At 39.5% G+C, this 13,587-nt stretch overlaps 2 protein-coding genes across 2 annotated transcripts in view; both read right to left on the reverse strand.

Annotated features, from left to right (window-relative positions):
* mpp2a (MAGUK p55 scaffold protein 2a) overlaps positions 1–603 on the reverse strand; it is a 15,189-nt gene extending 14,586 nt beyond the window's left edge. Inside the window, exon 1 of the mRNA XM_047344022.1 lies at positions 507–603. The gene's annotated coding sequence lies outside the window, so the exon portion shown is untranslated. The remainder of the gene's footprint in view (positions 1–506) is intronic.
* A 1,141-nt stretch (positions 604–1,744) lies between these two features.
* pyya (peptide YYa) lies at positions 1,745–8,871 on the reverse strand. The gene is made up of 4 exons (XM_035180971.2): positions 8,734–8,871; positions 5,594–5,778; positions 2,391–2,471; positions 1,745–2,175 (listed from the first exon to the last, which is right to left on the reverse strand). Exons 2-4 carry the CDS (start codon positions 5,776–5,778, stop codon positions 2,151–2,153), a joined length of 291 nt encoding a protein of 96 aa, XP_035036862.1. The 5' UTR covers positions 8,734–8,871; the 3' UTR covers positions 1,745–2,150.
* Positions 8,872–13,587: the final 4,716 nt, after the last annotated feature.

The raw sequence follows: 13,587 nt of genomic DNA on the forward strand, positions 1-13,587 counted from the left end.
CTTGTGTGAAGGGTGGAGGATGTTTTTTTTTTTTACATCAGCTGAACAGTAGGTGTTCCATGTGCTTCTGTCTTTATTAACATTGTTTAATGTTCACTTTAGTATCATAAGCATTAGCTACCTAGACTGTATCCCTATCTCCCACACATACACACAGGGGTTAGTCTCATGAGTCACATATAACAAAGCATGATGAACACGCACACACACGCACGCACAGAGAGAGAGAGAGAGAGAGAGAGAGAGAGAGAGAGAGAGAGAGAGAGAGAGAGAAGATGGTAACTGAACAACACAATTTGTCTGCATCTTAAACACAGTAACACTGTTTTTTAAATGGATCCCACACACATTCACGAGCACGCGCCTTTGTCAGCCCAGCGGAGCTGCTCTGACAATAAAGACTCAGCGGGAAGAAGAGAGAAGAAGATGCTGAACAGTAACTGTGAGACACATGACTGTTAATGAGAGGCGCCATGTTCATGTTGAATAAACAGTCGTTCACTCACCTTTCAGCACAATAACACGAGCTTCTCACGGTCTCTGCTCCTCTACCTCTTATTGTTGTTGTCTGTTCCTCTGGAGCGTCATCGGCGGCCACAGCCAAGTGAGGAGGAAAAACCAACGTGTCTTCCGGGAAATGTCCAAAAATAAAATCCTTCTGGCAGCTACATGGATTTTCACTGCTTTACTATTATTGTTGCATGGATATAAAATGTGTTTGAGGAACTCTTTAAATATTCAGTACATGTGTGTGATACAACATAGGCAATACTTTGTAAGTTAAACAAAAACGTTATTTAATTTTGAAAGCAAATGTATTCTATTTCCGGTCTAATTCCTGCAAGTTTGATCTACCAATGCGGTACATTGGTAGGGGCATTGTTTTGTTATATTTGAACTGCCAAGCAATATTATATTATATTATATTATATTATATTATATTATATTATATTATATTATGGCTCTTGAGTTTTCTCAAGTATAGTAAATTAATTCGGAGTGCAATAATGATGCTAACAGGGATAGGTTTAGGCTTTAGACTGTAATTCTTTTAAAGTTTCATAAATATGGACGTTAAACAAACAGGGAGGGTTCAATCAAAATATGATGACAAATGTTGGTTTATAGGCAATGGAGGATCTAACGTTTTTGAGCTTGATCTATCTATCTATCTATCTATCTATCTATCTATCTATCTATCTATCTATCTATCTATCTATCTATCTATCTATCTATCTATCTATCTATCTATCTATCTATCTATCTATCTATCTATCTATCTATCTATCTATCTATCTATGTAACAATAGGTACAAAATCGCAGGGGGATATTGTCATATTGGTAAACCCCTTGAAAAACAACACAATTTTTGTCAAGAAAAAAAACCTGACATTCTTTACACTTTCCCCCAGAATGAATTATTTCCTCTTTCCTCTTAGTTCTTATTTGTTAAACACTGCTGAGGCCATTTGTTTTATGTGAGACATTTTAAGGATTTAAAATCCTTTAATAAAAGTAAATAATGGGACTGAAGGACAACCTCAAAACATAATGCCTCTGGCTGTCACCCGTCCAAAGGCATAAAAACGTCTTTGTTTGTGAGCAGCTGATATTTATGTATGTATGTTATAACATTAGTGTTCATTATTCAGAGTGATTATTAGAATATAAGATTCATAAACTCTAAACACGGACACCATCACCATTTGACCCCTCCACCCAAAAAAGAGAAAAATCATTACATTTGAATCACACAGAAAAGTTTTTATTAATTTATTCTGTTGTTACTTTTTACAGGAGCAACAATAAAACAAGAATTTTCTCCTCTAAACAGTTATTGGACAGTAGGGGGCGTTAATGCTCACAGGCACACACAGACACAGTTCCACTTTGTGATTAGTAGCACAATCTCATATATATATTCTATTTCAATAATACATTATGTATAAACATGTTGCAATGAGTGAGATGTGACACAGTGACAAGAGACAGAGAGAGCTTGTATTGTGGTCGGTGATGGTCATTGTTTGGGGTAAGGACTCAGGTGTGAGGGGTCAGAGGCACGCGTCGGCCCCCCCAGGTGCAGTGTGGGACACGCACTCAGAGGGAATGCCAGATGAGGAGGGTGGGGGTGGGGAGGCAGGTGGAGTCACCACATGTAGGTATCATCATATCTGTGAAAAGACACAAAAAGGAGCAAATGTGACGGCTTCTATAAATTCACTTTCAGATATTCTGCTCTCAAATTTAAAGCCACTGCAGATGAATGTCTGTCAGGTCTATAATGCGAAATATGTCTTGATATCAAAGAGATGAATTGATTAAATAGAGAATATGTTTATTACAGCTCACATGGCTGCTTCAGCTTGTGTGTGTTCTGGGTCTTTACCTTGATCTCTGGTCTCTGTTACTGTCGGCACCAAACAGGAGCTCTGCGACCATATCCTCCTGAGCTGAGCGCTTTCCATACCTGTGACACAGATTATTTTTAAATTGTAACTTCCATCAAACACTGAAAAGTCAAACTGAATGATTTTCAGGAAATCACACCTGGTTTTATACTATTTATGGTTAATAAATACTAACTAAAAACAAATATTAATATAAAAGAATTACTTTTAATAATTTTTATTGTTGAGTCTGCCAATCCTGCCCTGAATTCGGATTCCAATGTTCACTCTCCCACACACATAGCGGAGGTGCACTAACTTACTGCTAATGCTAACCTATAGCACATATGATGGCTTTTATTATGGCCAAAGACTGGATATAGAGATGGGACGGTTCCCCAAAAGTGAAGCCAAATCCTCCTGATTGACCCCTGGTGGCTGTTTGCAGTATAACTCATAAACCTAGCCTCCTCCATTACGGCAGATGGGACATGGTCCAAACAAAAAGGTTAATGTACAAATACATTTTTGCCAAAGATGTATTCTGTCATTTTAGGTAGTTCTTACAACATTGATGCTTTCAATTTTGGTTTTTGTTCCAAATATGGCATGAAACATCATGATTGACAGTTAAGACAGAGTTGCATTTGGTCGAGTGCATGTATCAGCAGTATGTAGTTCTATAGTGGCTCAACACCATAATATAACATTTACATAATCAAAATCAATCAACATGTGAAATCAGAACGTCTTATTACAGGAATGGGTCTCTGATTGAGACGGATGACAGCTGTTCCTTAAATCTTGACCCTGCTTCCATCATTGGTCTCAGTTTTAGTGTTCATCCTGACTGAAAGTAGCACAGAGCTATATTCTGAAACTTATTGTCTTTCTTTCGGTCCATTGCTACACTGTCCTCTTCCCTCTGTCTGCCTGCCGTGCCTGTAAATTGCTTCACTTGTTGCCTCCCTTTGCTCCTAATGCTTTGCTTTCACAGTCAGACTCAGGTCTAATGCCAGTGTGTGTGAACAAGTGTCATTACCAAGTCTGCATGAGTCTTTATTCTTTTTCTCTTAATGGGGAAACCAGGGGCTCCAAGAGAGTCGCAATTGTAAAATCACAGAACCGTTCAATAGAAAGTTTACATGGTTGTGTGTGTGTGTGTGTGTGTTCATGAAACCGTGATACTCAACACAGCCCTGCAGCTCCTTAGGTTTCCCATCATCCACCTGTTCCACTTCCCCTTACGACCCCAGCACCCAATCTTATGCTTTGTTACACACACAGGAAGATGTGTGTGTTTGTGTGTTTTGCTCAGTGGGAAAGCAATCAAGTAGCTCACATGCTCTGTTTCACGCAGCTGTCACACAGTGAAACACATCAGGATGTAAAATGTCTCCTCTTCCGATAATGGCCCGTCTGCACCCACATATCTCCCTAGTGGGTCCTGCTCTCATTCTCTCTATGCCTCACTGTTTTGTCTCTGTTGAGGTATATCTCCTCTGTTGGTCCACATCTTTTCCTGTCTGCTTGTCTCTGGTCCTTGCTCGATTTCTTTCTCAAATGCAGGAATCTTCCTTGTTTTAAGAAATACAAGCCCAGGTTGTGCCTCTCATCTATTCCCATTTGCAATGGATCCAGCGAGGGGAGCATCTGCTCTTCTAAAGGTCATTAGGCAACATGTAGTCGCATTGTAAAACATGCGCAAAATAATACTGTGATGGTTTTAAAGGAAAATATAAAAAAATGAAAAGCAACATCAAAATAAAGTAAGTTTTTCCTCTGCCAAGGTGGTTGTCACACCTGTCAGTATGTCTGTTAGTTTGTTAGTTAGCAGGATCATGCATAAACTACTTAAAGGAGCACCACAAAACCTGGTAGAAGGATGTGGTATAGACCAGGGAAGAATCTTTGAATTTTTCTCAGAGAATAATTTATGGATCTTGATGAATACCTTCAGGCATGATGACTGATATGGGTGTTTGCAGTTTGGTGCAGATCCAAATAAAAATGTGAATCGAATGAATTTAAATGTGATTTCATAAGAGGACTGTTCGGCCACTCGACTGGGTGCTGGTAATGTAACAGAATATTTTTCATCAAGATGGTTGGAAGCATTTTTTTGCGAAACAATGGATGGATTTTGTTGTTGGTTTGTGAATGTGACACAAATGTAAACCTAAGAAGCCCAACTGGGGGATATAGAAGCTCTAAAAGTCTTTTGTCATGTTTTTAATAATGTTTTTAATTTGGCATTTCGTGTTTTTGGTGAAGACACCAGTATATTTGCACAGTTACACAATGATATGAGCCACGAGTCACAATCGACCAAAGGCTCTCGCCTGCACAGATCCTCTATCTGTATGAGCAGTGTCTTCAGCTGACAGCCGCCACATTCCCCAGCCTTTTATTCAATCAACTGTTTATGTAACCATATACTCTTTATCATATATGATGTGTCTTCATTTTAACTCTCCAGTGAAACAGAGGAACGAAATTTACTTTCCATGGCATTTGGAGGCCTCTATAAACCACACACTTAAATATCAACAACCAATTTGACTTTCATGAATAAAAACTATAGGCTTATGAGCCAGGCTGGACCAAAACAATATGGCATGCCACATTTCCATACGACAGATTTTTCTCCCTTATAGCAGCGAGCTTGTCTAAATGAATTTGGGAATACTTTCTTGGATGCATCTGTACCAATTTTATTGCTCTGGTCCTTTTGATTTGGAGGCCTGGAGGTTTTGGAGAGTGGCCAGTAATCAAATCTACGGAGCCGGTGTTGTGTGCTGGTGAAGGGTTAGGGCAGTGTAGGAGGGGGGAGGCATCACAGGTTGAGCTCCTGGCTAAAGTCAAAGAACTCGGTGGCTATAATGACTTGAATAAAGCAAAATAAAATGTGGATTAATGTGGAGGCAAAAAGCCAGATGCAAAATGGTTCCAATGCTAGAATAGGTTTGGGGAATGGTTCTTGAGATGGTTCATTTGGCACGCACGCACACACGCACACACACACACACACACACACACACACACACACACACACACACACACACACACACACACACACACACACACACACACACACTATCAAAACAAAACTTTCTTTATGAGGTCAGAAAATACAGAAATACAAGACTGAACAAAACCAGTGTATGTGTCACAAACACACACATATGTGTATTTACTGTACCTCTGCCTTGTGATCAGATTGATGTAGTGTCTCAGGGCGGTGTAGTACTTGGCCAGCTCTTCGGGCGCGGCGTCTTCACCGGGGTTCTCAGGTTTGGGTGGGTAGGCGTCCGCCAGCGTTCCCAGACACACCAGCACACACAGCACTACAGCCACCAGCACTGTCCACAGCTTCATCATTGCCATCTAAGACGGGGCAATAAGATGTGGGGAGTTATGGATGCTAAAGCTCCAACATTTTACATGTATCAAAAATGAACAAATCAGGTTGATCAATTTTGTTTTAAAAGAAACCCAAAGTCTTTTTTTCCATTGTATCATTGGTCAAAATGAGAAACCAAAGACAATGTGCTGCTCTTTCTTCTCTAAGGGTAAAATGTTTGGTGCATGTCGAACCCCCCCTGAGGGGCCTGACATGAAAAAACTGTGTGATTTGTTTTAGTGGGAAATGTTTCCCCTCAAGAAAGACCAGTAAACAGGTTTGTGAGGCAGCTTAACAAGTCAATACACACCATGGAAAGTAAAAACCTGAGGGCTGTCGATAGACTTATTGTCAGGCCCATCAGAGAGAGCGTTATTTAGATCTGGGGAAAAGATGGAGACAATGGATTGACTGAAGTGGAGGAAACTATTGCTATGAGTCATTAATAATAATATGCTGTTGGCAATACTTGGTATGTAGTTTCAGCAGCTGAATGAGGCTGTTATATGTTCTATAACCTCAAAGCTATTATTAGGATTATTATTAAAATGACTACTGCCACTAGCTTTTACTACTACTACTAATAATAATGGTATTCAGGGGTTGAATGTTTGTTGCCTGTATAAACTGATAACATCTATTCACCAGCAGGGCCACAGTGGGTCGTGATTTCAACGCTTCCTTGGGTAACGCGGTTGCTAAGGAGGTCATAGAGCAACAAAACCTCAAATGTACCCGGTGAAATATCAGCAAAAAGAGTATCCCATAATCCTTTGGTTATGTGCTTTTTGGCTTCTAATCAATGACAATAGGAACATACAGAACTCAGGTAACTAATGGCAACAGCAGACCAGGATTTCTCCCAGTTTTCCCACTGATCAACAATTAAACAGTTAAAAATAATATCAATCAATATTATTTATTTATTTTATTCTATGTGGTAAAATATACCAGATTATCTTTAAATATTATATTTAGTTACCTGTATATGCAACTAAAATACAAGAGTGATGTCATGACACTGTTAATCAGAGGTATAAATAATCAGGTTCCCTCCTTTTAGTTTCACCTTCCAACATGAAATGGAATCACAGCAATCAACAGTTAGACTTCACTGTTTTGTCCCTTCTGTAGCAAGGAAAAGGAAAAAACTGGTTTTCTACATTACATTGGTCATAAAATGAGATATGATCTTAAGGTCTAAGTCACAATAGGCAAACACAATGATTAAACATTTACATTGTTGGTGAATAAAGTTTAATTGTTGATTGAACCTCCTTTGCCTTTCTTTACAAGCTCTGCTTGTAGCTTCAAATCAAAGCAAATCAAACACAAGAAGTCTGGACAGTTTTTCCAGAAGAGCTGCCTCAGCTCAGCTCAGACAAATGATTACATGTTATTCCACAGGTTCTCCGCAGTGTTAAGCTTTGGGCCCTGACTCTAAAACTTGGATTTTCTTAGTTTACTTCAGTGTTTTGCTGGCTGACAGCACGGATAAAAACCTTGAGAATTCATCTTCCCCTCGATGAAGCATGACGCCCCCTCCACCATATTTCACCATCAGGTTGATGTTGTTATCTGGGGTGCCCTTTTTACGCTTGCAAACACTTCCCCCAGTCCAAGGTGGAGAGCAGCAGCTTCCTCCAAGACCTCATTGATCCCCTGTTATCTCACTCATCATTCTGCCCACTTCTTGAAGCCACCACACTAAATCATTTCAATTTGTTTGTCTGACTGAGGAATCATGAATATATAAACTCTCCAAGGTGAAGTTGTGACGCTTTTCAGTCATGCAAATCAACAAGTCTGAATCGTACATCTTCATCTCTGTCCCATGGCGTTATCAGGTCAGCAGATGCGTCAAACTCAAAATGTTTGAGGGATATTTGTTTTAATATAAATTAGTAGCTCTAACCTTCACCCCCAGTTCACATACTAGGTTCACATACCTTTTCCACTTTATGTTTTAATGACATATTGGATATAAGTACAATATTATAATTTTTAGCTATTAATTCAAATGTGTTCATATTGTAAAAGAAATACATCGATAAATTCAGGTTATTAATAACAAACTAATTACGGCTTTTCCAGGTTCACTGAATTAATGACCATTGTGGTTTTTTTCCCCACTGCTGCAAGTCATGCTTGATATGAACTAAAAAGGTTTCTCCTGCCTTTCTCACTGGAAGTCAGTCTGGAAACGAACGTGTCAGCTCCTGTGTGTGGTGCAACAATGTTATATCTGTGGTGCATCACCACACCTTGAAGGTGCTCTTAAAAATACAAAAATACACAAATACAATCTAAAAGCTGGCTAAACGCTTTACATAAACCATGTGTGGTAATAGTGCTTTTGGTCATGTGGATTAATAAAAAAATAATTTTATTAATAGCACCTTACTTCTAGTTATGGAGCTAAAAAGCTGCCTCATTCATCAGATTATTTAATGAGTCAGTGAGTCTCCTGCAGTTTAGAGTGTCCTTGTTTCACAGCTCCGCTCACAGGAATGTGATGCAGTCAAAGGTAAATTAGCCTGATATAAACAGACAGGCTGCATTTTTATTATCTATGTGCAAAAGTTGAAGAATAAAAGCTTAGAGGGTTAATTCAACATTTTGACTTTCTGTGACATCAAGATCGTGTCTTTTAATTCAAAGGTTTTGCACACAGAAGTCAAAAATTATTAATTAAAGTATTGAATTTGCATGAATTTCCCGGCAAAACAATATGAAAAATGTTGAAAGAAATGACTCCAATAAAGTTTAACATCTGTTTGGGACTTAAATCACCTTTTATATTGATGTTTGCATAAAACAATTAAAACATCCTGAATTAAAAAACAATTGCCTATGCCATCAAGAAAAAGAAAGAAAAGAAAAATCTAATGAAATAAATAAGCACTAAATGAATAAGAGTGTAAAGTGTGCAGACTTACTTTGAGTAGACTTTGGGGTTTGCAGGTTGCAGTTGGAGCCACAGGTGGTTTGTCACAGCAGCAGCAGCAGAGGTCTGATTTTTCTCTTCTCTCTTCTCAGTCAGTTTTTACTCATGCTGCACATTGCGTTCAAACAGTGGTGTTTTATATTGTTCACCAGCACAGGAGAAAGGAGGGGTTATACCACAGGAGTAAGTGTGCGTGTGTGTGCGTGTGTGTGTGCGCGCGTGTGTGTGTGTGTTTGTGTGTGTGTTTGTGAGTGTGTGTGTGTGTGTGAGGGAAAAGGGTGGGTGAGGAGGAGGCCGAATGCGTCAGATGGTGATGGTGATGGAGACATTACTAACGCATTAAGTCCCTTGTGTTTGATGGAGTTAACAGATGACATTTGGGTCCATGACACTCAGAACCTGCATCATTGGAGAAAATAGAATCTTTACTTTGAATTTCATAACATCTTTTTCATTCTTTTTCCTCTGGAGAACCGTACACATACTGCACACCGTAATACAGCATTCCTCCAGCTCTGGCATGACCTTTGACCTTTTTATTCAGAAAGACAGATCAACATCACCATTAAAATACGAAACCAAAACAACTGAAGAGGATCATTTTCTGCTCCTGTTCTGTGTTTGTTCACATTTGCAGAGTTGGTTGAGTTTTTGGGGCAAAACTGTGGCACCAACCTATGCAGCAGTGTGACTAACGAGAATGTCACTTCTAGTTTACGACCAGTTTCACAATGAGTCCTTGTGAAGTCCAAGTGAAGCCATTTGCCATTTTGTCTTTATAAAACCCCAAATTTTAGCATTTGAACAAAAACACATGAATTTTATTATGTGGAAGATTATTTTATTTGTCATGCTCCAGATGAAAAACCGGCCTAGCTCCGGCCACTAGGTGGAGCTCCTGCCTTAATACAGCAATGGTGGCGGGACAGACAGACAGACATACAGACAATTAGAGGGACGGACAGACAGATTCCATTGGAAAGTAGGGGTGTTAGTGCCAGTCAGAGAGTGTGATGACGCAGTTTCTCAGCTCCCCAAAGCTTTGACGCACAAACACGTGTACTATGGTTTTACGCATCACATTGTTTCCATCCAGCCTGGCTTGACTATCCATCATCCTCCAATCAGCTCCTCTCCTTTGTGACCTTATGCTTTGCTACATTGACATCAGAGTTTTGCTACAAGTGTGTGTGTGAGTGATAGTTTGCTTTGGAGGCAGACTGTGGCTTCATGGCTCAAACTTAGTCTGCAACTCAAAACCAGATCTTTTTCCACCATGTCGGCTAATTGCTGCAGTTTTAATATCTAGTCTGTGATGTTTTCCTGTTCACGCTTCTCATGAACTGAGAGCATCATTTGAATTCGGACACTTTCAGAATAAACTCTATATACCTCTGCGGTGGTGGGGCTCTGGGCGGAGGGGTGAAAATGAGGATGAGCTTGGCAGGTTGCTGTTAGGATGTCAAGCGGCGGAGCTCAGCTCTGTCAGCCTTCAAATCGGGTAACATCTTCTTTCAGACAGTCTCACACTGACTGAACAAATACACGTACATGTAGGCTCATTTCACAGAGGGCCTGTGCAAAATGTTCACACATGGCAGCAACATGCAGTATTCAAATTCTGATGTGGCATTGCGAAGCTATAGTAAATGTTTTTTTCTGCACAGGACAGACTCACACTCACTGGAGATGACTTTGTACTTTAAGTCAACAAATACTTTTTCTGTTTGAATCCAATAATGTTTGTAGTGGTGATATTTTGAAAGCATGGAAATTACCCAATCACTTAAGTCAATAAAAATCAATATAATGTTGACCTACATTCATCGGAAGAACTAGTATCTGTTAAGAATGGTAAATGGTCTGTATTTATATGAACTTTCTAGTCTTGATGACCACTCAAAGTACTTTACAGTACAGTTTTTTGCCATTAAATTACGGCAATTAGTGGTTCAGTATCTTGCCCAAGGACACTTTGGCATGCACATGGGGAAGACTGGGATTGAACTGCCGACCATCCAGTTACAGTCCCTCTGTAAAATGAAAAAGTGCAATCGATGCCGCGTGTAACTGAGATCATCAGCAAAATAACTCTATTTACAACATTGATTAGAAGAAACAGTTTGTAACCATGCACCTACATCATGAGCTTGGATCCTTAAAATAGAGCCTCTAGTCCTTTTATATTGTCTTGTTCAATCTGACAGGAGACTAAGTATTTATATTGTTCACCAGCACATATACAAATATAAACCATATATATATATATATATAGAGTTTATATATGGTTTTATATCCTATCAGGATAAGAGAGAGAGGGCGAGGCATCACATATCAGAATAAACAATAAAATCTCATCAGTTACTCACAACTAATATGAATGTTTAATTTCATTCAACACGCAGCCCTTATTCATTAAGTCGCACGTAATCTTATTTAGTCTCGAGGCAATAATATAAAGCCTTGGTCTACACACAAGGTAGATGTGTTAAGCGAACATACTGGATGTAACAAAACACTGTTCCACTGAAAAATGCAATAAGATGCATGGAAAGTTGAAAATCTAATCATGTAAATGTAATTGTTCTGCTGGAATATGACACAGCCTTGGAATAAAAATAAATAATCAAATAACCATAAACAAATGATACCTACCAATTAGATTTTTGTACTGTATGTGTATGAAGTGAGGTAGCAGCTTTCAGGAGGGTAAATTATTAATGTTTGGCCAATGTACAAACTGCACAGATGTTAGTTAACTGGATACAATATACAAACCACATGCTCCTTTTCAGAAATGTATCTTTTCTCCACAGAACACGTTGCAAGCGAGCCAGATGTTATTATTCGTTCTTCGTCTCCCTCTTCTCCACACACACACACACACACACACACACACACACACACACACACACACACACACACACACACACACACACAAGATATGTACAAGATGTGATTTACTTTCTACAATTACCGTAGTCTGAGAAATATAGAATTGTGTTTGATTTATTTGAATAATGCTTTTAAGCTGCCTGCAAACAAATAAGGTGTAGCCAATTTTACTTTATATTTTCTCTTTTTCTTTCTTTTAAAACATCTCTTCATCCAACTTACAGTTTTTTTCGATTGCATAAACACTAAAATAAAAAGGATTACACAATTATCAAAACCTTACACTCAAGGAGCAAAACAATGGCCCAGATCTGCACCACTATAAGCACAATGTCAGCCTCACACTTTTTGCAAAACAATACACACAGTATTTGCAAAACACTAAACACACTTGTATACATTAAACACAGAAGTATATCAAGATGTCACTTCCTTGCAATTCCAAAGCACTGACTGTCAAATTACCCCCCCTATGAGCCAATTGGTTCAACACAGCCATCAGGTGCACAAACAAATGACTGCTAAATTGTAGACACACCAATCAGGTTTAAGCACTATACAAATGCAGCAGGTGAGTTCACCTGACTTCAACCAAAATGGAAGGAGTCAGAAGAAGAAGAAGAGTGAGGTGAAAGGGAATCAGGAGGAGGAGAAGGAGGAAGAGGAAGAGTGAGGGTGAGAGGGGAATCCACGGAGGAGGAGGAGAGGAGGAAGAGGAAGAGTGAGGGTGAGAGGAATCCACGAGGAGGAGGAGGAGGAAGAGGAAGAGGAAGAGGAAGAGGAAGAGGAAGAGGAAGAGGAAGAGGAAGAGTGAGGGTGAGAGGGGGAATCACGGAGGAGGAGAAGGAGGAAGAGGAAGAGGCGGAGGCCGTGCCAGAGGCCGAGGTGGAGGAAGAGGAAGAGGAAGAGGAAGAGGAAGAGGAAGAGGAAGAGGAAGAGGAAGAGGAAGACCTGAAGCAGGAGGAGAACATGCTCAAAGAAGAAGAGGAACAAATTTATCAAATGAAATTCGTGCAGCACTAGTTGACCATGTGGTGAACCACGGACTGAGGCTGAGGGAGGCGGGACTAAGAGTTCAGATCTTAGCAGATTTACAGTGAAACCTGTCATTGTAACCTGAACTGGAAACAGAATCTTCTGTTTGTCTGATATTTGCTGAGCTTACAGTGTTATTCACACGACTGTAGTAGCATGAAAACTGGGACATGTTTAGTTGTGATTCTCCAGGTTGACATGTTGACTGATTTGGGAATATGAAGAGAAATAAATTATAATTTCATCAGTCTGCAGCATTGGTCTTGTGTAGTGTTTGGTGAAGTTATTGTATATTTGCACTTTCTCTGTGTACTTCACTTACAGTACTCTAATCACTGAGAAGTAGAATTGCTAAAAGTGTTTTAGGTTAGCAGCAGCAGTGTGTAACTGGTTCAAACAGAATGAAGTCATGTGAAACGTATGTGTTTCATATGGTAACAAAATATGGTTTTGATAAATTAGTGTATAGTTTTTACAAGAGTGTTTCATTTTGCAAAGGATCTGAGGTGTTCTGCTGATTGGGTGTGTGGTTGTGCTAATTGTGTGTAGTGTTTTGAAACACCGGGCCCTGTTTTGAAAATCGTGCTTAAGCAATCGAGAAAAACTGTAATCTCTCTGTCACCAACTGTCTCTGTACACCCACAGAGTCAATAACAGGAGTGCAAACATATCAACTGTAGCTCACCGAGCAAACACAGGATCCAGCTCCCCTACTGTGTGTTTGTGTATGTATGTGTGTGTGTGTGTGTTTGTGTGTGTGTGTGTGCACGCATGCTTGATGAAGAATGCATCTGTGTTTGGAAAAACCAGCACACCGTGGTTCCTTTCACAAATATTTTTACCCGTGATAATGCTTCGTTAAAAGGGCAATTACTGACTGTACAGTGTGTATGTACATTTGGCGTGTATGCGTGTG

This window comes from Hippoglossus stenolepis, chromosome 16 (genome assembly GCF_022539355.2).
Source record: "Hippoglossus stenolepis isolate QCI-W04-F060 chromosome 16, HSTE1.2, whole genome shotgun sequence".
Classification (NCBI taxonomy): domain Eukaryota; kingdom Metazoa; phylum Chordata; class Actinopteri; order Pleuronectiformes; family Pleuronectidae; genus Hippoglossus; species Hippoglossus stenolepis.